At 44.3% G+C, this 23210-nt stretch overlaps 1 protein-coding gene across 1 annotated transcript in view; it reads right to left on the bottom strand.

The window, feature by feature from the left end:
- Nucleotides 1-17720: 17720 nt before the first annotated feature.
- The window catches only part of LOC147701898 (histo-blood group ABO system transferase-like), a 621989-nt gene continuing 616499 nt past the window's right edge, over nt 17721-23210 (bottom strand). The window contains exon 7 of the mRNA XM_086930527.1: nt 17721-20349. Coding sequence (XP_086786653.1) covers nt 19683-20349 — 667 coding nt within the window. The 3' untranslated portion in view covers nt 17721-19682. The remainder of the gene's footprint in view (nt 20350-23210) is intronic.

Raw genomic sequence — 23210 nt, 5'->3', positions numbered from 1 at the left:
ATTTGCCATGAATTCTGAATGTTAGCACTCTAGTTGCTCATTAGATCACTGTAGTAAAGCTACTGCTCACCAGGGAATAAGTGCTGGTCCTATATATTCTTTAGGGAGAAGGTGAATAGGAACCGCAAAGGAGAAGAATTGAAATTAGAAAATAACATTCAGAAATGTAGGGTTTATCAAATATTTAAGTAACAAAGTATGTATGAAAGCTATATATTTTTTTTGAGGCAAGATGGTGGCCGCACTGATGGCTGAGTGAGCTGCCTACCCCGCTCTCCACCACGGACCCGACCCGACAATGAGGAACCTTACCTGAGAGCCTGCCCTTCCATGCACATAACAGCAGCAGTTTCCAAAGTTCTATACTTTACGTGGGAGGAAAGAACAAAACATATAAACAAATGTGCTGGAGCTCGTGGATTCCACTGAGCCGACCTCCACTCCTGTTCTACTTGGCGTCCTGCTTTAAGCTCAAGCTGGCGCCCGTCCTGTCAGCATCTTCTCTGCCTGCGGCGGGCTGCTTTGGAAATATGCCACCGAAGGGCTCTATTAAAAGGGTCCGTGGCGTGACAGTGTCAGCTGCAGGGGCCGCCTCAAAGACTTTTGCGGCAGCCCTGATCACCGATAAACAGGACATTCAGGATGATGAGAATACGACTCAGACCGGCAAAACCAGCACGGCCGGCCGCAGTAATAACAAACAGACGCTTCCTGCTCTGTTTAAAGCCCAGTCTTCTAAAAGCAGATCCTCAGTTATCAATCCTACGGTGACAAAAGGCTCCTCTGCAGTTAAAACGCTGCCTTCTCCTATGAACATGCCAGCAGCCTGCTCCAACAAGGGGGGCCCCCTCCACTTCTCCTTCGCTGCTAGCTGTGCTTGAAGCAGTACCAGCTACCCCCAGAGGAGGTAACGAATTTGATTGCAATCTTGGCCATCAACCTGTTGCATGCTGGTCAATGAAGTCCTGTCAGAGGAGAAATCGGATTTAAGCACAAGGAACATTGAAGCTGTATTACTACCTATTGGGGGCATCAATTGGCAGCTTTAGAGCCTATTAAAGAGGACTACACACCAGATAAATTCTTTTCATTGTCAAATGCCTCTAACTCTTCAGAAGAAGATACCCAAGACAGGGACTGGGCTGCTGATGGTAGTGATACCAGTAGCTTTCACTGGGATGGAGATGGAGATCAATCTCAATCAAGGTCCGAGACAGTTAGGAAAATCAACCTACTCCCCAGCTGTTCTACTACTAAAGACATAGAAGCCATGTCTTGGGACCATTCATTTTCATCCGGATTGGTCGATAAAGGGGGCGCTGCTTCCAACTCTGCACCCGGTATGAATGGTACTGCCTGTCTCTCTCCTGAGTAAATTACACTCTCCACTATCTATCAGGTGATGATGGCACATAGAGAGGAGTCCAGGGTGGAAAGCTCCAGGATGCAAGGGGCCTGCAAAAACATGCTCAGATTTCTCTTCTAGAATAACGGAGGCAGAAAACCATATTTCCCAACTTGAAGACGATTTTGCCACACAACATTCGAAGGTTAAACATATGGAGTCAATTAGGGATGATACAGTGCTCAAGCTGATTGATTTGAAAAATCGCGCAAGGCGCAACAACTTGCGAATTCTGGGCATCACGGAGGGCCAAGAGGGGACTAAAATTCAGAGGGCTCATCGCTTTCCTTTCCATCAATGGAGCAATGGGACGCAATCTGATAACCCTTTACGCGCCATTCTGATCTCTTTAAACAATTTTCTTACCCGTGAATCTCAATATGATCTTGCAAGACCTGACTGCAAAAGGACTGGTAAGGGCCACAGTTATTTTGTGCACCCAGATTTTTGCCAGAAGACTGTCGAACTACGCTGGCACTTAAGACAACTGATCCCTGAGTTCCAGGCAAAGGAGGCTCAGGTTTTTCTTCTGAACCCGGCGAAATTAAAGGTGATCTGCAAGGGTCAGACGGAATTTTTCCAGACAGAGGGCAAGGCCAAGGAATACTTATCAATTTTGAAGGCAGGGTAGGGGATCATTACTGATACTGATCTGGATGGTGGTCTTTTTCTAAATGTATTTGCATGTTGTGGACAACATTTTTTGTGTGTCTCTCTGTTGGACCATGATTGGATTTTTGGACTCGTTGCTCCCCCTTCATCTCTTTTTTTTTATTTTGCTTATGACTTATTTTTTTACTTGGTTTGGCTCCTCATTGCTCCTGATAATCTGTTCTTGAAAAAAAAACTATGGGTTTAGTGGTGGTCTGAGTCGGGATCCCGCAGCTCAACATCACCAGGGATTGTATTCCCTATGCCTCTGATAATGGGAAGGGGTAGTGGGTGGGCAAGTTGGGGGGGGCAAGCAGTGGGGGGAGGTAGGGAAGGTAGGGCACGGTGGTGGGGGGCACAGCTTAATTATTCACAAGGCAGTAATGGCAATTTACATAAAAATTTCTTTAAGGCTTTTTGCTCAATTCCTATTCCAGGAGCTATCTTAGTTGGTGCTATTGACAATTGGTGCCGGAAGTGTTTTTTGGTTGTCAGTATGATATTCAAGAATGGGGGTAGACATGATCTGATTGGGATTTGCTCTCTAAACTGCTGCAGCCTAAATGATAAAAGGAAAAGGGGGGTGCTTGTGAAGCTGATTAGACACTGGGATATTTACGTTATATGCTAACAGGAGACACCTGTCCCTTGGAATAACCGTGCCTGGTTAAAGGAACTTGGACTGGACCTGATTGCCTGTTCACAGCAAACTACCACTACTAGAGCTATAATGGCCAGGCGGGGAGTTAGTACTGTTAAGCAGGTTAAGGTAGATAACTTTGGCAGATGGGTTTTGGCTGACATAACTATCAGGGGATCAGCATATACTGTTTGCTCACTGTACGGCTCTAATTTTGGATGATCCCTCTGTTTTGCACTTTTTAAAAGTTGAATTTGCCCTTTGGCAATCCCCAAAAATTGTATGTGGAGATTTGAATGTACACTTGAATTCAAATTTTGATTTATATTCTAATATTCCATACCCTGGGAGGAAAGGCAAAACATTTAAGGGTGTACAGGCGCTCTGCCTTGAACACGCCTCGGTAGAAGTCTGGCAGAAGCTGTACCTGACTGATCCTGGTTACACTTTCTATTCAGCCCCCATAGCAAATTTGTCCGTTTAGATAATTTTTTGATTTCTGACTTGATTCTCGAAGGGGTCACTTGTGAGCTGTATCCCCGAGTCATCTCGGATCATAACCCATTGATTTTACAACTTCCAGTCAAAGGGACAAGGTCTCCTGGGTCAGCGTGGTCTTTCGAGCGGAAATTGCCGCTCGACCAGGATTATTGCAGCCATATGTCAGTATGGATAAAAGCTTTTTTTTTGCGGAATAATGGTTCGGCTCCGGTGGCTGTTTAAGGCAGCAGCAAGGGGCGAGACTCTTAGCTTTTTGGTACATCGTCAAAAGAAAATCAAAGAGAGGGTTAAAGATTGGAATAATCAGCTACAAGAGGCAGAGAAATCACTAATTAAGTTTATCTTCGATCAGGCAAAAAAGGAGGAATGTCTTAAACAGGTAGCTATTTGTAGGAATGATATCTATCAGTAATTTGCTGAAGAGCTTGCGGCCAACTTTGTTCAGTACAGCACAGAGATTTATGAGTACGGTGAAAACACCGGAGACTATTGGCCAAGCAACTGCAGCACAAGGGGGTCCTGAATAGGATTAGTCGGATCAAGAACAGCGCTGGTCGGATATAAGATCAACTGGACAAGGTCCTTGAAGTGTTTCAGGAATATTATAAATCTCTTTATTCTCCCGACGAGACTGAGGTGCCGGACTCAGTGGAAAAGTACTTATCTTAGTATCCAACGCCGACGGTGACACCGAAACAGGCATCGTCTCTCTCCTCCCCGTTTTCTAGGGAGGAGCTCGAACTAGCTTTAACATCATTGGCTGCTGGTAAGGCAGCAGGCCCTGACCTGCTACCCTTAGAATTCTATCACACATTCAGGCATATTCTACTAAGGGAGCTAGAAACTTTATTCACATTGGTCCATAAGGAACAGACTCCTGATTCCTGGTGCAAGACCACAATTGTTATCTTTAGGAAGAAGGACAGTAAAATTTATGCTAAGATCGTTGCACTTAGATTAGGCAAGGTGATAGCCTCCCTAGTTTCGAATCGCCAACATGGCTTTATACCTGGCCGTGACACCACAGATCACATTAGGCGAGCAAAAACCTTATTCGATTGGGCGCAGTCATCCAAACAACCCCTGGCCATTATCCATCCTGTTGGATGCCGAAAAGGCGTTCGACAGGGTCTCCTGGAGTTTTTTATGGAAACTACTCAAAGCTAAGGGTTTTTCACAGGATTTCCTCCGGTCCATACAAACTTTATATGCTCTTCCAGTAGCCTCAGTCCGTATCTCCGGTCAAGATTCATGTATTTTACCTATCAGCAGGAGCACCCGCCAGGGTTGCCCCTGCTCCCCACTTTTATTTTTGATCTACATTGATCTCTTTCTGAACAAACAAGACAATACCTTAAGGATTAAGGCAGCATTGGTCAATGGTATAGCCTATAAAACACTGGCATAAGCCGATGTCGTTGCCATTTTTACGACAGAAGTAGGCCCGCCCTTTCAGCAATCTACGATCTAGCTGAAGGATTCCGGGCAGTTTCTGGTTACCGACTTAATGCTGATAAAGCTCAAATAATTCACTCGGATTTCTCAAAACCTGTGGGGGTTCCAATGACTTCGGTTGCTACCAATCTTGGAGGTAAGATCACGGCAAAGGTGGAGGAGATACCTGAAATCAATGTGTCACTGATTGTCAAAGAGGTTAACCACTCACTGGAGAGGCTGGACCATCTTCATCTCACTCCACGGGCGTTCCAACGTAATCAAAATGACTATATTCCCGAAATGTTTATACTTATTTCGTTCTATTCCCATTGAATTCCCAACACACTGTATTTTAAGCGCTGAAAGGGTCTGTTCAAGGTTTTTGTGGGGCTACCACAAAGCATGGAGGGCGATGAAGTGGATGATACTCCCTAGACTAAGGGCTGGCTGGGGCATTCCCTCTCTGCTCCTGTACCACTGGGCTGCACCACTACAGCATATGGGTCCATTAATATCTGCTGGGAAGACTTCGGTGCCAGAACACTCAAGACCCTCAATCTTTGAGTTACTTCTCGGAGAGACTGCTTGTAAACGCTTGGTTAGTAACATTGAACCAAGCTACTACAAGAAAGTTAGATTTAAGGTTATACATTCGGCCTTCTCGGTTTGGAAAAAAATCCACAGGCGATTTGGCATTTCACATGTCAATGCATATACTCCTTTTACTTCAAGCAGCCTTTTGCTCACTATTTTTCAGGATGCAATTACTTTTGCTTGGGGCATTTTGGGGATTAAGGTCTTGGGGGACCTCTTTGTGGGGGGTCAACTTGCTTCATTTTCTGACCTTCAAATCAAGTTTAGTCTTCCCACAAGCCATTTTTTAAATATTTACAACTCAGGAATTATTTGATGCAGCACGTGACAACCAGAGCAGATATGTTCAAAAGCATTCCACTAGTGGGGCTCGTGGAGAGAAGATCTAGGATTGGGGCCTTATAGCAAATTCCTATTTCCGAGATGCCCGATGAATTAATGGATCTGAATGATAAATGGGACAGACAATTCGCCCAAGAAGGGACAGATTTGGGTGTTCCCTTGGAGCTGGCTGATCAGATGTTAATTACTGGTAGTTTGCGCTCCCAATTTTTTATGTCTGCTTTTGATTTGTATTATACACCATCTAAAGTTGCTAAATGGCCTAATCACCGAGGGAATTCATGCAGTAGGTGTGATGTCCAGGCTGCGGACACAATGCATATGTTCTTTTCATGCTCTAAACTAGTCAAGTATATAGAAGACATTGAGTGATTTCTGGCTCAAATCACTGGCAAAGCCTTAATTCTTACACCAGCTTTGGTGATCTTAGGTTATGATCAATTTCAAAAAGACTCCTCATGTAGTAAACATAAGCAAGGCTTCCTTTTCATTGCAATGTCTATTTTTAGAGCATGTTTTACTTTAAATTGGATTAGTCCGGATTCTCCTACTTTTTATAACTGGAGGGCTCGCTTGCTGGCAAAGTACAATTTGGAGTCTGCTGTATATAGAGCCAAAGGGCGGAAAAGACAATAATTTGGCAGGAGAATTTGGGCTCCTGTCTCGTCCTGGATAGGTTGAGATGAATGTCGTGCCCTATTTTTTTTATTTTACTGCTCTCTTTCTGGATAGCTCCTTGTGTGCCTTTTTTGATTCTGTATTCTTCTTTCTACATTGTGTTTCATTCTACATCAATCATATGTTTAATTTCTTGACTATGTATTGCCATAATTTCTCGGTTTAAAGACTTAATAAAGTTTTAAAAAAAGAAAAAAAGAAGAAAAAAAATGAAAGCTATATTTTTTATTCTGCAATTACGTAAAAATATGCTCCCTGAAACAAATATCCGATCAAGTACGTTCTAATGTTTCATAAGCTGTATTACAGATGGCGCCAAAAAATCTCCTAGTTCCCTTCTGTCACAATAGGATAATTTATTACAATATAACGATTGATACTATTGTTACAGTAAAAAGAAAAGGAAAATAAAGTTATCTATTTAACAGAACATCCATAATGAAATACTTTTGAGCGTTAATTATTTTCTGACCTTCTTTTCTCCGGGAGGTCAAAAAGTTTGATCTTTGTGGCGACAGGTCATAAACTCCTCTGAGATCATGACTGTGAAAATTATAATATATATATTCACAGTATATGATCAAAAGGGGGGGGACAGACTAAAAACCAGAAGCTGGTGACGTGCTTATATATCTTTACTCTTTGTGCTGACGGATCATAAACTCCACTGAGATCAGCATAACTGTTAATATTATAATATACATATTAACAGTATATGATCCCTAGGGGAAAACACACTAACAACTGGAAGGTGGTGACGTTGATTGTAAATGTTTAGGGTTTGCGCCGACGGGTCATCAACACCTCTGATGTGAAGTAGTATCAATAATATAATATATAAAGTCCCAATATATAAGCTGAAAGGAGCCAGAAGAGGAGCAATGTTTGTTGTAATCTATCTGTTTCTGATAACAAGGTGCTGACGTTACAGAGAAAAAGGGAAAAACATGTAATAACACTTTTTTCTAGATATACATGTTTAAAAATTGACAAATAGCCACAAATTATAACTATCTACTATGCCATATTGAAACAACTTACAACTCCGGAATATGTTTGTTGACGCAAAAGAAGAATCCAATGCTAGAAAAGGGAACCTGCATCACAGATTGGCGCCTCAGAAATAACTTTCGAAAACTACATTAATCGCACAATAGGTGTGGTATATATAGTTTTTGGTTGTTTAGTAATCTATGGAAGGAAGATTTGGCTCCGCCTATGTAGATGTCACATTTTACAGTTTACACGTGCTCACGTTTTAACTGTTTTACTTGTGCACGTGTTGGGAAAAGTTACAAACTGTGAAGCGGTAAAGGTTTCGATTTCCATAGTAACACGTATAAGGTCCTTATTATCTACATACTTTGGAGTGTTTAAAAAGTGTTACCCGGTAAACTGTGTCCTTTGCATTCTCATGATTAAAAACATCTAAATAGAAGACATAAAAAAAATGTTCGGCGCTTTGGCAAAGAGAGATAGAAGAAAAGTACACAACACAACGCCCTCCGCAGGCCGGCACAAAGTTACTGGGAGAAGAGCCAAGTCTTCAATTTTTTTCGAAAAACAAGCAGGTTAGAGGCTGTTCTCAAAGCAAAAGGGAGCTCGTTCCAGCAACGAGGTGCCAGATACCGGAAGGAGCGGCCTCCAGTACGAGCGCGTCTAATAGTGGGAACAGCGGCTTTGGCCTGCAGAGCGGACCTTAAAGTCCTCCTGGGAGCATAGAAGGCCATCCGCTTCCCAAGGTAATTTGGGCCAATCGAGTGGAGAGCTTTAAAGGCCAGAGTCAAGATCTTGAAAGTGACTCTCTTGGTGATCGGAAGCCAATGAAGTCTCTCAAGCAACTCCGACGCTCGAGCCCTTCGCGGTAATCCAAAGATGGCTCTAGCAGCCGAGTTCTGCACGACCTGCAAGCGTGTCATCAGATATTTAGGAAGGCCTAGATAGAGAGCGTTCGCGCAATCAAGACGCAAGCCTATCAAGGCCTAAACAATAATTTTTTTGTGTTGAAGGGATATTAGGGGAAGAAACTTCCGCAACATTTTCAGAACGCTGAAGCACTTTCCTGTCAGCCCTACAATCTGAGGTCTAAAAGAAAGATCAACATCGGGCGGAAACATATCACGAGGCCACCAAGTCTTCCAGCCGGGATCCGGTGGACATCCAAAGAAAAGCAGCTCCGACTTGTCTGAATTACACTTCAGACTATGCCTCTGAAACCAATCAAACATGGCTTCCAGACATTCCCTGATCCGACCGCTGTCAAAATCCTCACCCTTGTTACACGTAAAAAGAAGCTGGGTGTCATCAGCATAGGATATGATCTGGGCATCAAAAGATTAGGCTACCGCCGCCAGAGGGGCCATATAGATATTGAAAAGGGTGGGGCTCAGGATGGACCCCTGAGGTACCCCCACTTCTAGCGGCGGCATTTCAGCGGAAAACGGAGGTGCCCAGACCACTTGTCGGCGGTTGGTCAGAAATGACTTAAACCATTTCCACACCGTCCCACGGAGACCGATCTCCCAGAGTCTTAAAAGGAGACCGTCGTGGGGCACGGTGTCGAAAGCCGCCGACAAATCCAACATGACCAAGATGGCTTTACCCCCACCGTCCAAAGTCTCTCGGATGGCATCGGTAATCTCAAGAAGAGCTGTCTCCGTGCTGAAATTCGCACGGAAACCCAATTGAGAGTCGTGCAAGATGTTGTTATTCTCTATGAAGCTGGAAATAGAGAGGTGCACATGCTTCTCAATCACCTTAGCCAGAGAGGGAAGGAGGGAGATTGGTCTATAATTTGCGTGAACAAGGGGATCTAAAGATGTTTTTTTCAGCAGCGGCAGAATCAGGGCGTGCTTCCAGGCCATGGGGACCTCTCCAGATGTCAGGGAGGCGTTGAGCAGTGGGTTGAGCAAGATGTTAACTGCCGGCGCCACTCTCCCAAGGCATTTGGCAGGGCAAGGATCAAGCGGCGAGCCTGATTTAAGCCGAGTCAGGAAGACGAGAGAAGAAGCAAAAGAGATGGGAGGAAAATCCGAAAGCAGAGGCCCTTACTCCTTCAAGAATGGTAGCGTAGGTGTCAGATGACAGACACCTGAAAAGAGCCTTGAATAAGTCTGATTTTATTAAAAAAAAACTCACTGAGTTGGCTAATCCAAACTTCGGTGTGAGAATGGATAGGAGAACTCGAGGAAGGAGAAATAAACTCTTGTACAATTCTAAAAATTTCTTTACTCGTACTTTCTGCTGCGTCAATTCTGTGCTCCAGATAGACTTTTTTTGCATCCAAAATATGCTTATCTTCTGGGTCATACATACGCCTCCAGACTCTTTCTGCCCTCTTGCAGTCTTGGCGCATCCTACCAAGAAGAGGTAGGATGCGTGCATCAGCAGGTAGGATGCGTGCATCAGCAGTGCATTGTGGGGGCACGTGTTACAGTTAGCTCAGCTAACTATTAGGGCCTAATTTCACTGGTTGTGTATGAGTGAAATGACAGCCTAACTAACATCCCTGAAACCTGTGTTTTTTTCAGTGAATTTCGAAGGTTTTTTACTTGCTAATTACTAAGTATAAAGTCCCTGAAATCTCTGGGTTTTTTCAGTGAATTTCTATGGTTTTTTAAATGCTAATTCCTAACTATCACGTCCCTGAAACCTATGGTTTTTTCAGTGAATTTCGAAGGAAATTAATAATTTCAGCTTGTTAGAACTGGGGGTCTCTAGTTGGCAGAGGTAGGCGCCACTGTCAAAACAGGGACCCTTGCTTCGAGTCAGGGCAAGGAGGAGACACTCTTCAGATAACCCCTGCTCACCACCTTGGTAGCTTGGCACGAGCAGTCAGGCTTATTGAAGGCAATGTGGAGAGTATTTGTACCAACACTCACAGTAACACAGTGAAAACACCACAAACTGACTCCACAACAGTTTAGAAAAATAAAGGTATTTAATCTAAACTACACAAGACCAAAACGACAAAAATCCAACATACACAGTTCAAGAATATGGTTTCAAATGAGTTCTTAAGGTTGCGTTAAAATAAACCAGTTGCGTCACGTTTTAGCCAACAGTACCTTTAGATGCGACAAAACTTCCAAGTGAAAGCTGTAGCGTTGAAAAGCAAGTGATGTGTCACTCCTGAGACCCTGGAGAGGCGATGCGACAACCCCACTGGATGCAGCGGGTGTGTTGCGGTGACTCCGGTCTTTATGGGGAGGGATGTGATACCTTGTGTGGATTCCGGTGCACAGCTTTCGGTGGAAGCGGCTCGCAAAAGGTACGAAGCTGCGATCTTCGGGACAGCGACGATCTCCGGTGCAGTGACGATGCGCGGCTCAGCATCGACCTTCTCCTCTCGTGGCCCCTCGATGGGGTCCGCAAGCAGGCGGTGCGATGATCTCACCCAGTGGCTCTGCGACAATACTCGCAGCGATGAAAATCTTCCCGCATCGGCCTGGTGCGTCCAGCAAGCGAAGGATGCGAATACTCTGGCAGCGGCACCGGGCGCTGCGACGATCTCGGCCTTTGCAGCGGTGGGAATTGCCTCGCACTGACGGGGATGTGCTCCGCAAGCGAGCGATGCGTTAAAACTTGCAGAAAGTCTTGAAAATCTTGGTGTCCAGCTTCCCAACACAGGTACAACTTCCAGAGGCACCACAACTGGCCCAAGCACTATAGGAAGGACAGAACTCTCTCAGTAGAGTTCAGGGAAGCTGGGGGTGAAGTCCTTTTGCTCCTGGGACTTCTTAACAGGGAGCCAGCTCTTCTTCAGGCCCTTGGAGATTCCTTCAAGCAAGGGGACACAGCACAGAGCAAAGTCCTTCCCCTCTCCTTGCCAGCAAAGCAACTGCATGTCAGTCCAGCAAAGCAACAGCAGGACAGTCTTCCTTCTTCAGTCTTCCAGCTTTTTCCTTGGCAGAGGTTCCTTCTTGATTCCAGGATGATCTAATTTTCTGTAGCCCGGTGTCCTATACTTATACCCCTAAAAGTCTTTGTTCCCTTTGTTCAGGAGGGCTCTGAGCCCGGTCTGAACCAGTTTTGGGTGTTCCTTGAGCACTTTATTTTCCTGGCCTCTCATTTCCTTTCAGAGAGAGGGGCAGGGCCGTCAGGCACCCAGCAGGAGGTGGAGCCAGCATTGTAGAAGTCAGGCACTGCCCTATTCAGGCCCAGGTGTTACCCCCTCCCACCACTCTAGATGCAGATAGAGCTATTCAGCCCAGGGATGGCCCACTCAGCCTCTGGGAGCCACCCAGCCCCTGCCATTCAGAAACCAGACAGTCAATTCACAAACAGGCCAAGGCACACAGAAAGGTCAGACAAGAGAACAGCAACTTTCTAAAAGTGCTGTTCTCAAACACAGGATTTAAAAACCACCTTTCCTAAAAGATGTGTTATTAAATTCTGAGTTCAGGGTTACCAGACTTTTATGTCCTATCTTGCTCCTATGGGAAGATATGCAGGTAACCACTGTAACCAGCATTCCCCATGATTTCCTATAGGCAAGATAGCCTTACAATAGTGAAAAACGAAAATGGCAGTAATTCACTACCAGAGCATGTCACCTGCACTAGTACATACTCTACCTTTCAAATACACTGCACCCTGCCCAAGGGGGTACCTTGGGCCTTCCATAGGGGTGACCAATGTGTGCAGAAAGGGAAGGGTTAGGCCTGGCCAGTGGGGGCATGTCTAGGTGGACATGGCAGTTCACAGACTGCACACAGGGGCTGCAGTGGCAGGCCTGAGACACCATTTTAGGGCTACTCATGTGGGTGGCACAATCAGTGCTGCAGGCCCACTAGTAACATTTGGATCACCAGCTCTGGCACACTCCGTGTGCTTTACTAGTGACTTCTTGGTGAGACAAATATGCCAATCATGGATAACCAATTACAATCACAATTAACACAGGGAACACTTGCACTTTGACACTCATCAGCAGTGGCAAAGTGCCCAAAGCATCTAAACCTGCAAAAACGAAATCCAGCACAACGTCAAAAATACAGGAGGCGGAGGAGGAGCTTCACGTGCATTCGAGATGGCCGCGTGAGCACAGGGCTCCCGAGACCCTCGCCGCCTTCCGCATATATCCTGAACGATATCCTGATTATGAAGATGGGTTATTGGAGATGAAGCTCAGCTGATACACTAGCTGCTTTCAAAAATTGATTCGGACTTCGGGAACCGCTACTACGACAACCTGAACTTTTGAGGCCCACCCCATGGCGACGCCTGGGGCTCTAGTTGTTAAGACACCCAGGCAGATGTTGAACAACAACGGCCCGCGGGGCTCTGCTCATTGCCTTAGAGTCGGCTTTCGGTTTTGCTTTCGGGTCTTTGGCCTTATCCTATCCCAAGATTGATCTGGTTGCCCGAGGTCTAGCCGAACTCTGTGAATCCACTGTGTGCCTGTGGTCGTGAGCGTCTGGGTCCTAGCTACAGCTGCTGGCGGCTGCTTTTGAAGACTCCTGTGGGTTGACCGCGAAGGGCCATTTTCATCAGGTATCACAGGCCCCTCGGGGGCACATTGCCCAACATGGCGGGCAGGCCCGACAACGAGAAGCGGAAAACCAAGACGCCTCTCCGGGGGGGAACTATTCAAACTAATGTCATGGATCGATACACCCAGCCCAAGGGATCCCCCAGTGGTACGAATAAGACTCTGGAAGAGGCAAGGGAATACCCGGCTGCGTCGATCGAATAGACTCTACAGGATGTCCTGGGCGCCATTGCTTGTATTAAGTCTTCTATTGGCCAGCAATATGAGGCTCACGCCCTTAAGCTCGACACTGTAGCCATTGACGTCAATTTGATTAGGGCGGACTTATCGAAGACTAATGAGAAGGTCAAATCCTTAGATCTAAAGACCTCCAGCCTTATGACCGATGTGTCCGACTTACAGACGGAGGTCGGCAATCTGCGATCCTCCAATGATCTCATGGCTCGTCGACTTGAGGATTTTGAAAACAGGGCCAGACGCAATAATGTACGTATTATTGGGGTCCCTGAAAAATTGGAGAATCCTGCTGCAGATCTTCTTGTGGAGGACCTCATCCTAAATCACCTCGCCCCCGAAGGCCTAAGTAAATTCTTTGCCGTGGAGCGTGCGCACCGTGTACCGGGTGGGAAGCCGAGGCCGGGTCCCCCTCTGAGGCAGATTATCGCCAGAATTTTCAACTTCAGAGACAGAGACGCTATCCTGCAAGCATCGCGGGTGGGTGGCCCCGCTAAGTTTGAAAACACAACGTTGAGCTTCTACCCAGACTTTTCCCAGTTCGTTCAGAAGCAGAGGATGGGGTTTCAGGGGGTGAAGCAACGGTTGAGAGACATGGACTTGAAATACGCGATGCTATTTCCAACCAGGCTCCGTGTCGAATATGAGGACCGGACGTTTTTCTTTGATCGTCCCGAGAGCATGAGTGACTGGCTGGATACATTACCAAAGCGGAGCAACTGAACGGAACACTCGGGTGGAGCAGATGGTGGCGTGCCGGAGCAAGAATGACAATGTGGTTCCTGATTTCCGAACAATTAACATACCATACAGCTCGGTTTGATGTCTTTCATACTTATGTGATTTATGGTGGCATACCCGAGGGTGGCGGGGGGCATGGGACTCTTTCCTCCTCTGGGTTTCTTTTTGTAGACTAGTTTAATGTTAGGGCGACAGGAACAATGCAAGTTGGGGATGCTTTTGAGTCTAACACAGGGGTGCAGGGTGGGGGTATTGTAACGGGATCATGTTGGGGGGGTGGAAGGGGGAGTTTGGGTATGTTTCACTTTTTCTCAAGGCAACATATTGTTTTATTCTTGTATCGGGGTACTGTGTTCGCTATGGGGTGGATTCTGCATTCATTTCCGGGATGGGGGGTAGTGGGTTGAAACTACTGTGTTGGAATGTCAATGGGTTGGGGGATAGGATAAAGCGGTGAGTAGTGTTGCAGCTGTTGAGAAGCCTCTCCCCTGATGTTGTGTTGTTGCAGGAGACGCACTTGATTGGAAACACTTGTCACGCCATGAATCGGCGAGGATATCGTCTTGCAGTACACTCCGGGTTCACTACTGTTTCTAGGGGCATGGGCATCCTAGTCAAGAACTCTCTCCCTTTGGAAATAGACAACATGATCCTTGATGATAGGGGGCGCTATGCTGCTCTCACAAGGAGGTTGGAGGGGAGAACTGTCTTGCTGATTTCTGTATATGTCCCGCCTGGTCTACAGACCTTGACTTTTGCTGATCTTGGGCGTGTGGTACTGGGGCTCCCAGATGGTATCCTGGTGATGGGCGGAGATTTCAATTCAGTTGTCTCCGGTAGTGTAGATCGCTACCCCCCCCAGAGACCTCACTAGATCACAGTTTTGGTTAAGTGGGTTTTTGGAGACACTGGGTTTGGTAGACTGTTGGAGGCCCACGGCAGTCTCTCCAGACTTGACTATGTTTTGATGCCGGCGGTGCAGGCCTCCTCTGTCAGAGAGATTAGACATCTGGCCCGGGGTATATCAGATCACTCCCCACTGTGGCTCCAGATCGGCACTGATATGAATGTCGAGGGACGGGTTGCCCCGATCAACCCCTGGTATCTTCGCAACCCCAAAACTCGTGCTGAGTTGATTAAGTCCCTGGATCAGTACTTTCCTGAGAACGAGGGGTCCGTGTCCTCCTCTGTGTCACTGTGGGAGGCATTTAAGATGGTCATCCGAGGACAGGCATTATTGTTAATCGCTGGTGCTAAGAAAAGTAAGAATGAGGAGGTGGTCCGTTTAGAGACTGAAATAACTGATCTAGAAAGGGATTTGAAACTGGGTGTGACTCGTAACAAGCTTCATGCCCTCAGCCTCAAACAACTGGATTATAGTGCCCTGGTGACATATGCCGCTAAAGTCATGAGTAGAGAGCAGCAGGGCAGACTGTACAATGTGGGTGATAAGGCTGGGAAACTGATTGCTTGGCTGGATAAAAAGGAAAGGGCGAGTCGTGTGGTTCCTGTGATTGAGGAACTTGATGGAGTGTGTGTGACTGATCCGACTGAGATTGTCGAGTGTTTCGCAGAACATTTCTGAAATGTGTATTCCCCAGTCTCTGATAGACCGGAGGAAGACTCCCACCTGTTGCTGCGTGACATTGCGTTGCCTCGCCTGTCGGATTCGGATAGGGACTTAATGGACGCTGTATTTTCAGCTGACGAGGTGGCCCTCGCTATTCGCTATTCGCTCCGTGCGCTCGGGGAAAGCTATGGGCCCTAATGGTCTGCCCATCGAACTCTACAAGTAGGGTCCTGACAAAATGGCGCCGTATCTCCGTGATATGTATCTAGAGTCGCGAGACATCGGCTCCCTTCCTCGTGATCAGTGTCTTGCTACCATCCTGATGATTCATAAGGAAGGGAAACCGCGAGATCGCTGTGCGTCTTACAGGCCCATTTTGCTCTTAAACGCCGAACCTAAGATTCTCGCTAAGTTGCTGGGAAACCGCTTGATAAAAGTAATTAGTGACTTGATTCATCCGGATCAGTCCGGTTTCATCCCACACCGCAATACAGCACTTAACATGAGGCGCTTGCACGGTGTTCTCGCGAGGGCGGCGTCGCTGCGTGAGCCGGCCATTTTGGTTTCCTTGGAAGCTACGATGGCTTTTGATACGGTGGAGTGGCCGTACCTCTGGGCCGCCCTTGCGAAATTTGGTTTTGGTCCTGGTTTCATTGGCTGGGTGAAACTTTTGTATGAGGAGCCATTGGCAAAGGTGGTAGTGAATAGTCGAGTCTCTAAGCCTTTTGTTCTTGGGAGGGGTACGCGGCGGGGCTGTCCATTGTCCCCGCTTCTTTTCGCCCTTGCCCTTGAGCCCCTGGCTGCCTGGCTGCGATGGGAGCCTTCGATGAAGGGTATTCAGTGGACCCCGGAATTCGAGGATCGCATATCGCTCTATGCTGACGACATCTTGTTGTACCTCACGTCCCCTCGCAAGTCGTTGAATGTATTTTTTGATGTTCTCACCTTGTTTGGAAGGAACTCCGGCCTTGTGATCAATTGGACCAAGTCTTGTGTGTATGTGCTTTTTGGTGATACCCCCCCTTTGCCGCGCCATTGCCCCATCCAGGTGTCGCAGTCGGGATTTAAGTACTTGGGGATTTTTATAACTTTAGATCCCGTGGCTCATTATGATCGTAATCTGCTCCCTCCTCTTCAGAGGTTAAAATCTGACGTTGTGGGCTGTCTGAGGCTACCACTTTCACCACTAGGGCGCGCAGCTCTTTTTAAAATGATGCCCTTACCGCGATTTCTATATGCGCTCCAGAATACCTTTGATGTTATTCCGGCGAGCTATTTTCGGGAGGTGGAGAGTTTGCAGAGACGATTGATCTGGGATTGCTAAGAGAGACATCGCGCAGTTGTGGGGTTCCCAGCGGCCGCCCACGGTCTTGGCATGGAAGGAGAACATGGACTGGTGTATGTTCATGGAGAAGACGGTGTATGTGGCACGGGGTAGGCCCAGGAAATGGAATAAAATTTGGAGCCAATGGAACTCCTACCGTGGAAATATATCCACGCCTCCATTCGTGGAGACCCCAGAGGTTCCCCTTTCCCCCCGACCCGGCATTCCAAGTCTTGTGCAGCTTTTATGATCACTGATCTTGTTTCCTGACTGCCCCCCCTTGCATCAATGATGTTTGTATTACATTGTACTGCAGTTTCCTTCCTCCTTGAACACATGTCCGAATGTATTATCTTATTGCCTGTGTATAAGTTCTTTTTCTTTAATAAAATAAAAATTATACCAAAAAAAAAAATACAGGAGGCAGAAGCAAAAAGACAAGGTAAACCCGCCGAGGATGCCAGGTATAACACCACCTATAACTTAGTAGTCGCGTTTGCAGAGTGGTGCAGAAAGGGGCCTGGGCCTCCGATCAGCGCTCAGGAATTCTGCTGCATAGGACTTACAGGAGGTACCAGGAGGGCTTCCTGGCCCCCAAAGTCCCTCAGGAGTAAAGTGGACTTCATCCCCGACCCATAGTGTGCCAAGAGGCACGTGTGCAGACTGGGGGAGAAAGGGGGCATGGCTTCTGAGGATCTCTCAGCCTTATACTTACCTGCAAAATACTTACATTTTTGTTGTAAAGGCATGCGTGGTACAGGTATATATATGTGGAAAAGACATGAGTTGTATGACATGTAGTTAAGAATGCAGGGTAATGGTATTGCACGGTAACACCAATTTTGTAAAGGCTGTTTCCCCAATTTAGCATCCCTTGTCAACAGTACTGTCAAATGAATCCACTTCCTGTGGTGCCTTGAACCAGGTAAAAATGCCCATTTTAGCAAGCATTTACTTTGCATTTTGGTTGAGTAACTTTACACTTGTATGTATACTTGTCCAAACCCTAACATGCAGTGAATGTTCTTGATTGAAAATCCAGGACTGGCCCAAAGTATCACAAATGGAGCAAGATTCTAACTTTATTAAATCAACATCTACAACCTGCAAATCACTGCTTTTTTGTACATTTATCATTTTACATTTACAGTACTCAAGCATTTGTTAGCCCACCAGTGCCCAAGCATTTTTCCACCCACTGACACCCCATAATTGCTTCTTTAACTATACAATCACCCCATTTGCCTTCTTACTAATTGGTCACTGCAAGCATGCACAACGCCGCAACCAGCATTACATAAATGTACACAGTCATCAATCCACTCATGTAGCCATCCTATATGTACATGTCTGCATGTATAAATTAATGCACAGTTGGTACATCACAGGATGCTACATCACAGCTAAGTGCATGAGGAGATTATACTTCAAGCGTAAGATTTCAGCATTTAATTCGCAGTACTTTACATTAAAGATAAGTTACTTTTTAAATGTCTAAAAGTGACTCCATAATAATATACATTTTTGTACAGCTAATATGATATACACCTAAGTTTTTAAGGTTATTTATTACATTATTAAAAGCAATTCATATTTCATTTAATTTAAGCAATTAGGAAAAAAGAATTTACAGTGAATGCCAAATAAGTAAATAATCAAATAAAGTGCACACAAGCTACTATGTTTGACATTTTTTAAGTATTTAGAGGGGTAGTTAAACATTTTTGAGTCTTAGAGCTTGGTAGTGCTTAGAGGTAGTAAGCAGTTTTTTAGGGCTCAGGGATAGGTATTGCCTAGAGTAGTAAGGCGTTTTTAGGGCTCAGGAGTGGGTAGTGCATAAGGGTAGTAATTTTCGTCTTAGGGCTCAAGGGTAGATAGTTTAAAAAAATGAAAAAACATTTTTAAAATACGATCAACCTATTTTTATAATAAAATTAAAACATAATCCAATTAATAATCATCCATTTGTATTTTTTAATATTTTGAATTTAAATACATATTAGACACCCTTACCTGTGAAGTAAAGAATTAGTGATATAAAGTACTGCAAGGTACTTAAGATGTATGGACATGATGTGCTGACTAACAATGTAATAACATGCAATGCAACAACTGACATCCACCTGCTGCTTGGCTGCATGTATATCTGTAGTATGTATTTGTGCTGCTGGCTAAAATATGCGCTGTTGGCTTAAAACAATGGACTGGGATGTAGCTTAAGTAATTACCTGTGGCTGAAATTATTTCAAGCATCCCATCCATCACTTGTTTACTTCAGGCTAAAATAAGCCAGTTGTATTGGATTTACCAATTTTTTTACTTCTATAGCCTTGACTTAAACTTATCTATCAGCATTAAAATTAGAAAAGTATGTTTTGGTGCCCCATTATTAACCCTCCAAGTGTAACTCCCTGATTTGACTGAAAGTAGAATCTGCATTGTTGGCTGACGTTTAAAGTTTGGTGCAGTTTTATTCAACTTGGCTAACTTCTAATGCTAAACATAAATATCTATTCCCTATAACCTATGCCATCTCCTGTTTAACTGCAGATACATACTTTCCTATGCCCTATGTACGATTTCCTTGTGCAGGAAGGCGTGGGTCTGTTTCTTAAAAATACATTCTGGCATTTTTGTCTTTGGGCCTTCATGCAGACGGAAATGTTTGATTGCTGATTCGAAGATTGAAATGTTGATCACTCCATCTAAGGCAATGGAGTGCTCCAGGCTTCTAATGGCTGGCTGAAGCCCGGAGAGCAACATTCCAATTTTTTTTCATTTCACAGTTGTTGCTGTGAACAAAGGCATCTCGGAGCCCGAGGGCATTTAAACCCCCTCGGGCTCCGTGAGACCTTTGTTTTACTAAGTAGAACATTCTGCCCTATAGGGCAGAATGTTCTAATAGCCTTAAAGCCTTCAGCTTAGACCTTTAACACTGAAGCAGTTCTTTGAAGGCTGGTATAGCCTGCTATGTTGGGCTTTAAGGCAATATTCAATCACTTTAAAAATCTTACTCCTTCAGTAAAGTCAGTGCTTTGGTACAACGCAAAATGAAAGTTGTAGAAGCCATTTTTATATGTTCTTTTCACCATGAATAATTCTTATACTTTGTATGTCTGATGTCCGCTTAATGGTCCAGCTCCAGATATATTCTGGAGAAAGTACCTTTGTAGGTTTATGGTGGAGTAAATACTTATTGAAATGGCTCTCATCATGGAACACTGCCATTATGCCTTTGGAATCATCTATTTTAATGGCTTCGTCACAACTTTTGGTCAAACTATAAATTTCCTCCACTTTGCCTGCAAATAAATTAGCTTGGTAATAGAAATCTCCTTCATTGCTTGGGATATAGGCCTGGGACGTTGGGCGCCGCTCATAAGTGAAGGCACTGCGACTGGCTTGGAAGAATCCAGGATGTAACGTGGCAACGAGGTCACTCAAAATTTCCACCCCTACGTGATCGTGGAACACAATGTCAACATCAGCACATACTAAATACTGCACATCGATGGTCTTTGACTTGATGTCCATGTGCAGAATTTCCATTCTCTTCATGAAAACTCTTGCCTTGGAATCATATGATGAGGTTTTGTAAACCTTACACTCTCGATCATTAAGAATTGTGGTGCACTTGACTTTGTCAGGTTGATCTGTGTAAACGTAGTATTTCACCTTGTGCCCCATCATGAAGAACTTATCAGCAGATTCCAAGAAGGGTTTTAAAAGCTTCCAATAGCTGAGGATAAATGAGATGCAACAACATTAGACAATGAAACAAAGAAACAGTGGTCACTTAATTTTTAGGTCAGTACTTATTGTTTCCGATACATTACAAATACTTAAAGTGGACTTTTGGTCAGTCCCTTTCTTGTGACTGGATGTTGTCTGTCTCACTTCCCAGTTACTGATTCAATGGCTTTCATCCCCATTCTTATGTTTACCTTGCCAAGGGCCATTTCAGTCTCACAGTGTTCTGTATAGATGATGTATCCTTCCACTACTGACATCAGAACTGACTTTGCAGTGCCTGATTTTTTCCTTTCCCTTCCTCTCTCTGCTCCCCATCACCAGCTCTTAAAGAGGATTTATTCAAATAAACCAAACCACATTTGAAAACGGTGAATGAACACACATCCAAAGAGGACACCTGTAAGTGGCATTTACAACTTCATTTAGTGATGACTTTAAACCCATTCCAAGATGGCCACTGCCGATGTGCATGTTTTCACTGCTTTTAGCTGAGCTAAAAAATAAAAATGATTTAATGACTGAAAATGCTCATTTACATATTTTTATAGCCTTTTATTGGCTTGGATTACCAGTTGAATTCACACAAAAGAAAATTCTTAACATAGTTTCAAAGAGATTATGCTTCTATGAAAATAGATGTTAATACATTCTTAATTAGTAATACACGCTAATAACTCTTTTTCTGTCATTCAAACCACTTACGTAGCCTTTGAACAGAAATATTTTAAAATGTATCCTATTTGTAAAAGAGGACATGTGCAGATGTTGATGACTGCACAAGAATTATTGGGAAGTATATGTTTTTGATGATGGGAACGCTATGGAATGAACTTTACATTCCTCTATTATTGCAATTTCCCAGCCTGCTGCCCAATTCACTGTAAGCCTACAGTAGACCATAAACTATGCCCAACAGTCTAGATAATAGGGCAGTACTATGGAAAAATAAAATAAAAAACGCATAGTAAAAGTGGAGAGAGGAAGCAAAAACTAGAGTATACCTTCCTAACCTATTCAACATATTCACCTTCAAGTACTCTGGGCACAAGCAGTTACATCTGACCTACTCTAAATATATCCTTTAAAAAGACATTTTGTTACCAGAACGAAAGTCCTCACCTACCCATTGGGTGGCATGCTTAATCACAGGGTTCCTCTGGCATGCTTTCTAATCGGGCCCCTCCTCGCACTGGAGAGATTTGAGCCAGTATAGGCATCACCTCTTCTTTAATGGGGCTCTTTCTGACCCTCTATGTATGCATGTCAATGCGGATTCCATAAAGAACCAGAAGCGATGTGAGAGACAGAATTAAATCTGCCCACTGGTAGACAATCACCTTTATCGATGTTTCCAGTGTGAAGTATTACAATTTTGGTGCAAGGGAATAATTTGCCCCAAAATAGAAGTTAGGCATGGTTAAACCCTACTGAAATAGCCCAACGAGTGGTTCTAAGGGCTTTCTTCATGACCAAACTTCTGTATTTGTTGACACCTATTAGGCAGTATACCATTCCATGAGCGCTCCCATGGGACTGTTGGCAGATTATTATCGAATGGCCTGGCCTGGACTAAATCAGTTACACTAAAGTGATAAGGCTCACATATGAACAATGTCTGCGCCCAAAGGCATGCTCAAGAATGTACTTATTAAGATATGGACTGCCTTCCCATCCTCTACATGCTTTGAGCTGTTCAGCTATTGGTGGCCCGAGGTAGGTTGAAACCAATACAAATATGAGAGTGGTAGTTCCCCTAAATGGTGTTAAATGTTGTTACCATAGACCTTTGGCTCTCCTGAAAGGTAAACACACTTTATCATTATCCTTTCCCTTTGAAGATTGGGCCTCCCTTTGAATGTGATTGTAGAGCTAATCAGAGGCCACTCACTGCTGCCTTGGATATGTACTTGGACCTCTCAAGACTTCGCCTGCCATGAGGCATGGAGTTTCACAACTCACAAATAATAATTGTGCTATTGGCAAGAGGCAAATACTTATATTTAAAAAGACTGTTGCAATCAGATATTTTCTGAAATGTATGAAATTTGTTTTACATAATTTATAAATACAAATGGCAAAAGAAAACTCCGTAAAGTCTTTGCCACTTCATAAGACATTTTCCAAGCACACTGTTTTGAAAAAAAAAAGGTATTTAAACCAACTCGGATTCAAATGGTTACAATATATATATATATATATATATATAATCATCTCTATATATTGGGGAGAATGGCATTATGATATCATTTGTGTATCAATATTGTTAGAAATTGGGCTGTTGGTTGATTGGGGTGGGAGCTATGGTCAAGCAACAGCTACAATTCCTTGCAGGGTGAACCACAAAAAGTCACTAAATTAACCTGTACTTAATACTGGGTAGTTTATCACAAAAAACATTCAGGCTTTATTTAGAGGGAATGTGTAAGGAAAGCATTTATGTAGCACACAAACAGTAACAAAGTGAAAACACAACACAAGAAAAATCCTAAACCAATTTAGAAAATCGAGTTAATTTAATAAATGATTTGACACCAAAAATGAAAAAAAAATACAATCCTTAGAATCGAAGTTATGAATTTTTATAGTTTTAGTGAAAAACTAGCACCTAAAAGTTAAAAGCGCCCATAGCAGATATATAGTTGTGAAAGACCTGGTCAAAGTCGAAAAATATGGCCAACCGCAATTGAGCACAGTTAGAAAACAAGAAGTGGAAGGGGCCCTTTTACTGTTTACCTTCAGAATTTGAATCATTCTTGGGAAAAAGGTTCTGGGAAGATAAAGGGCACTGGGGCAAGCCTGTAGGAGGTGTCCGATGAGAGAGCATTGTTGGAAGATAGCCTTAGGTCT

Source organism: Lissotriton vulgaris, chromosome 7 (assembly GCF_964263255.1).
Source record: "Lissotriton vulgaris chromosome 7, aLisVul1.2, whole genome shotgun sequence".
NCBI lineage: Eukaryota > Metazoa > Chordata > Amphibia > Caudata > Salamandridae > Lissotriton > Lissotriton vulgaris.
Note: the sequence above shows the minus strand (reverse complement) of the source record. Positions and strands in the feature narration are given on the sequence as shown.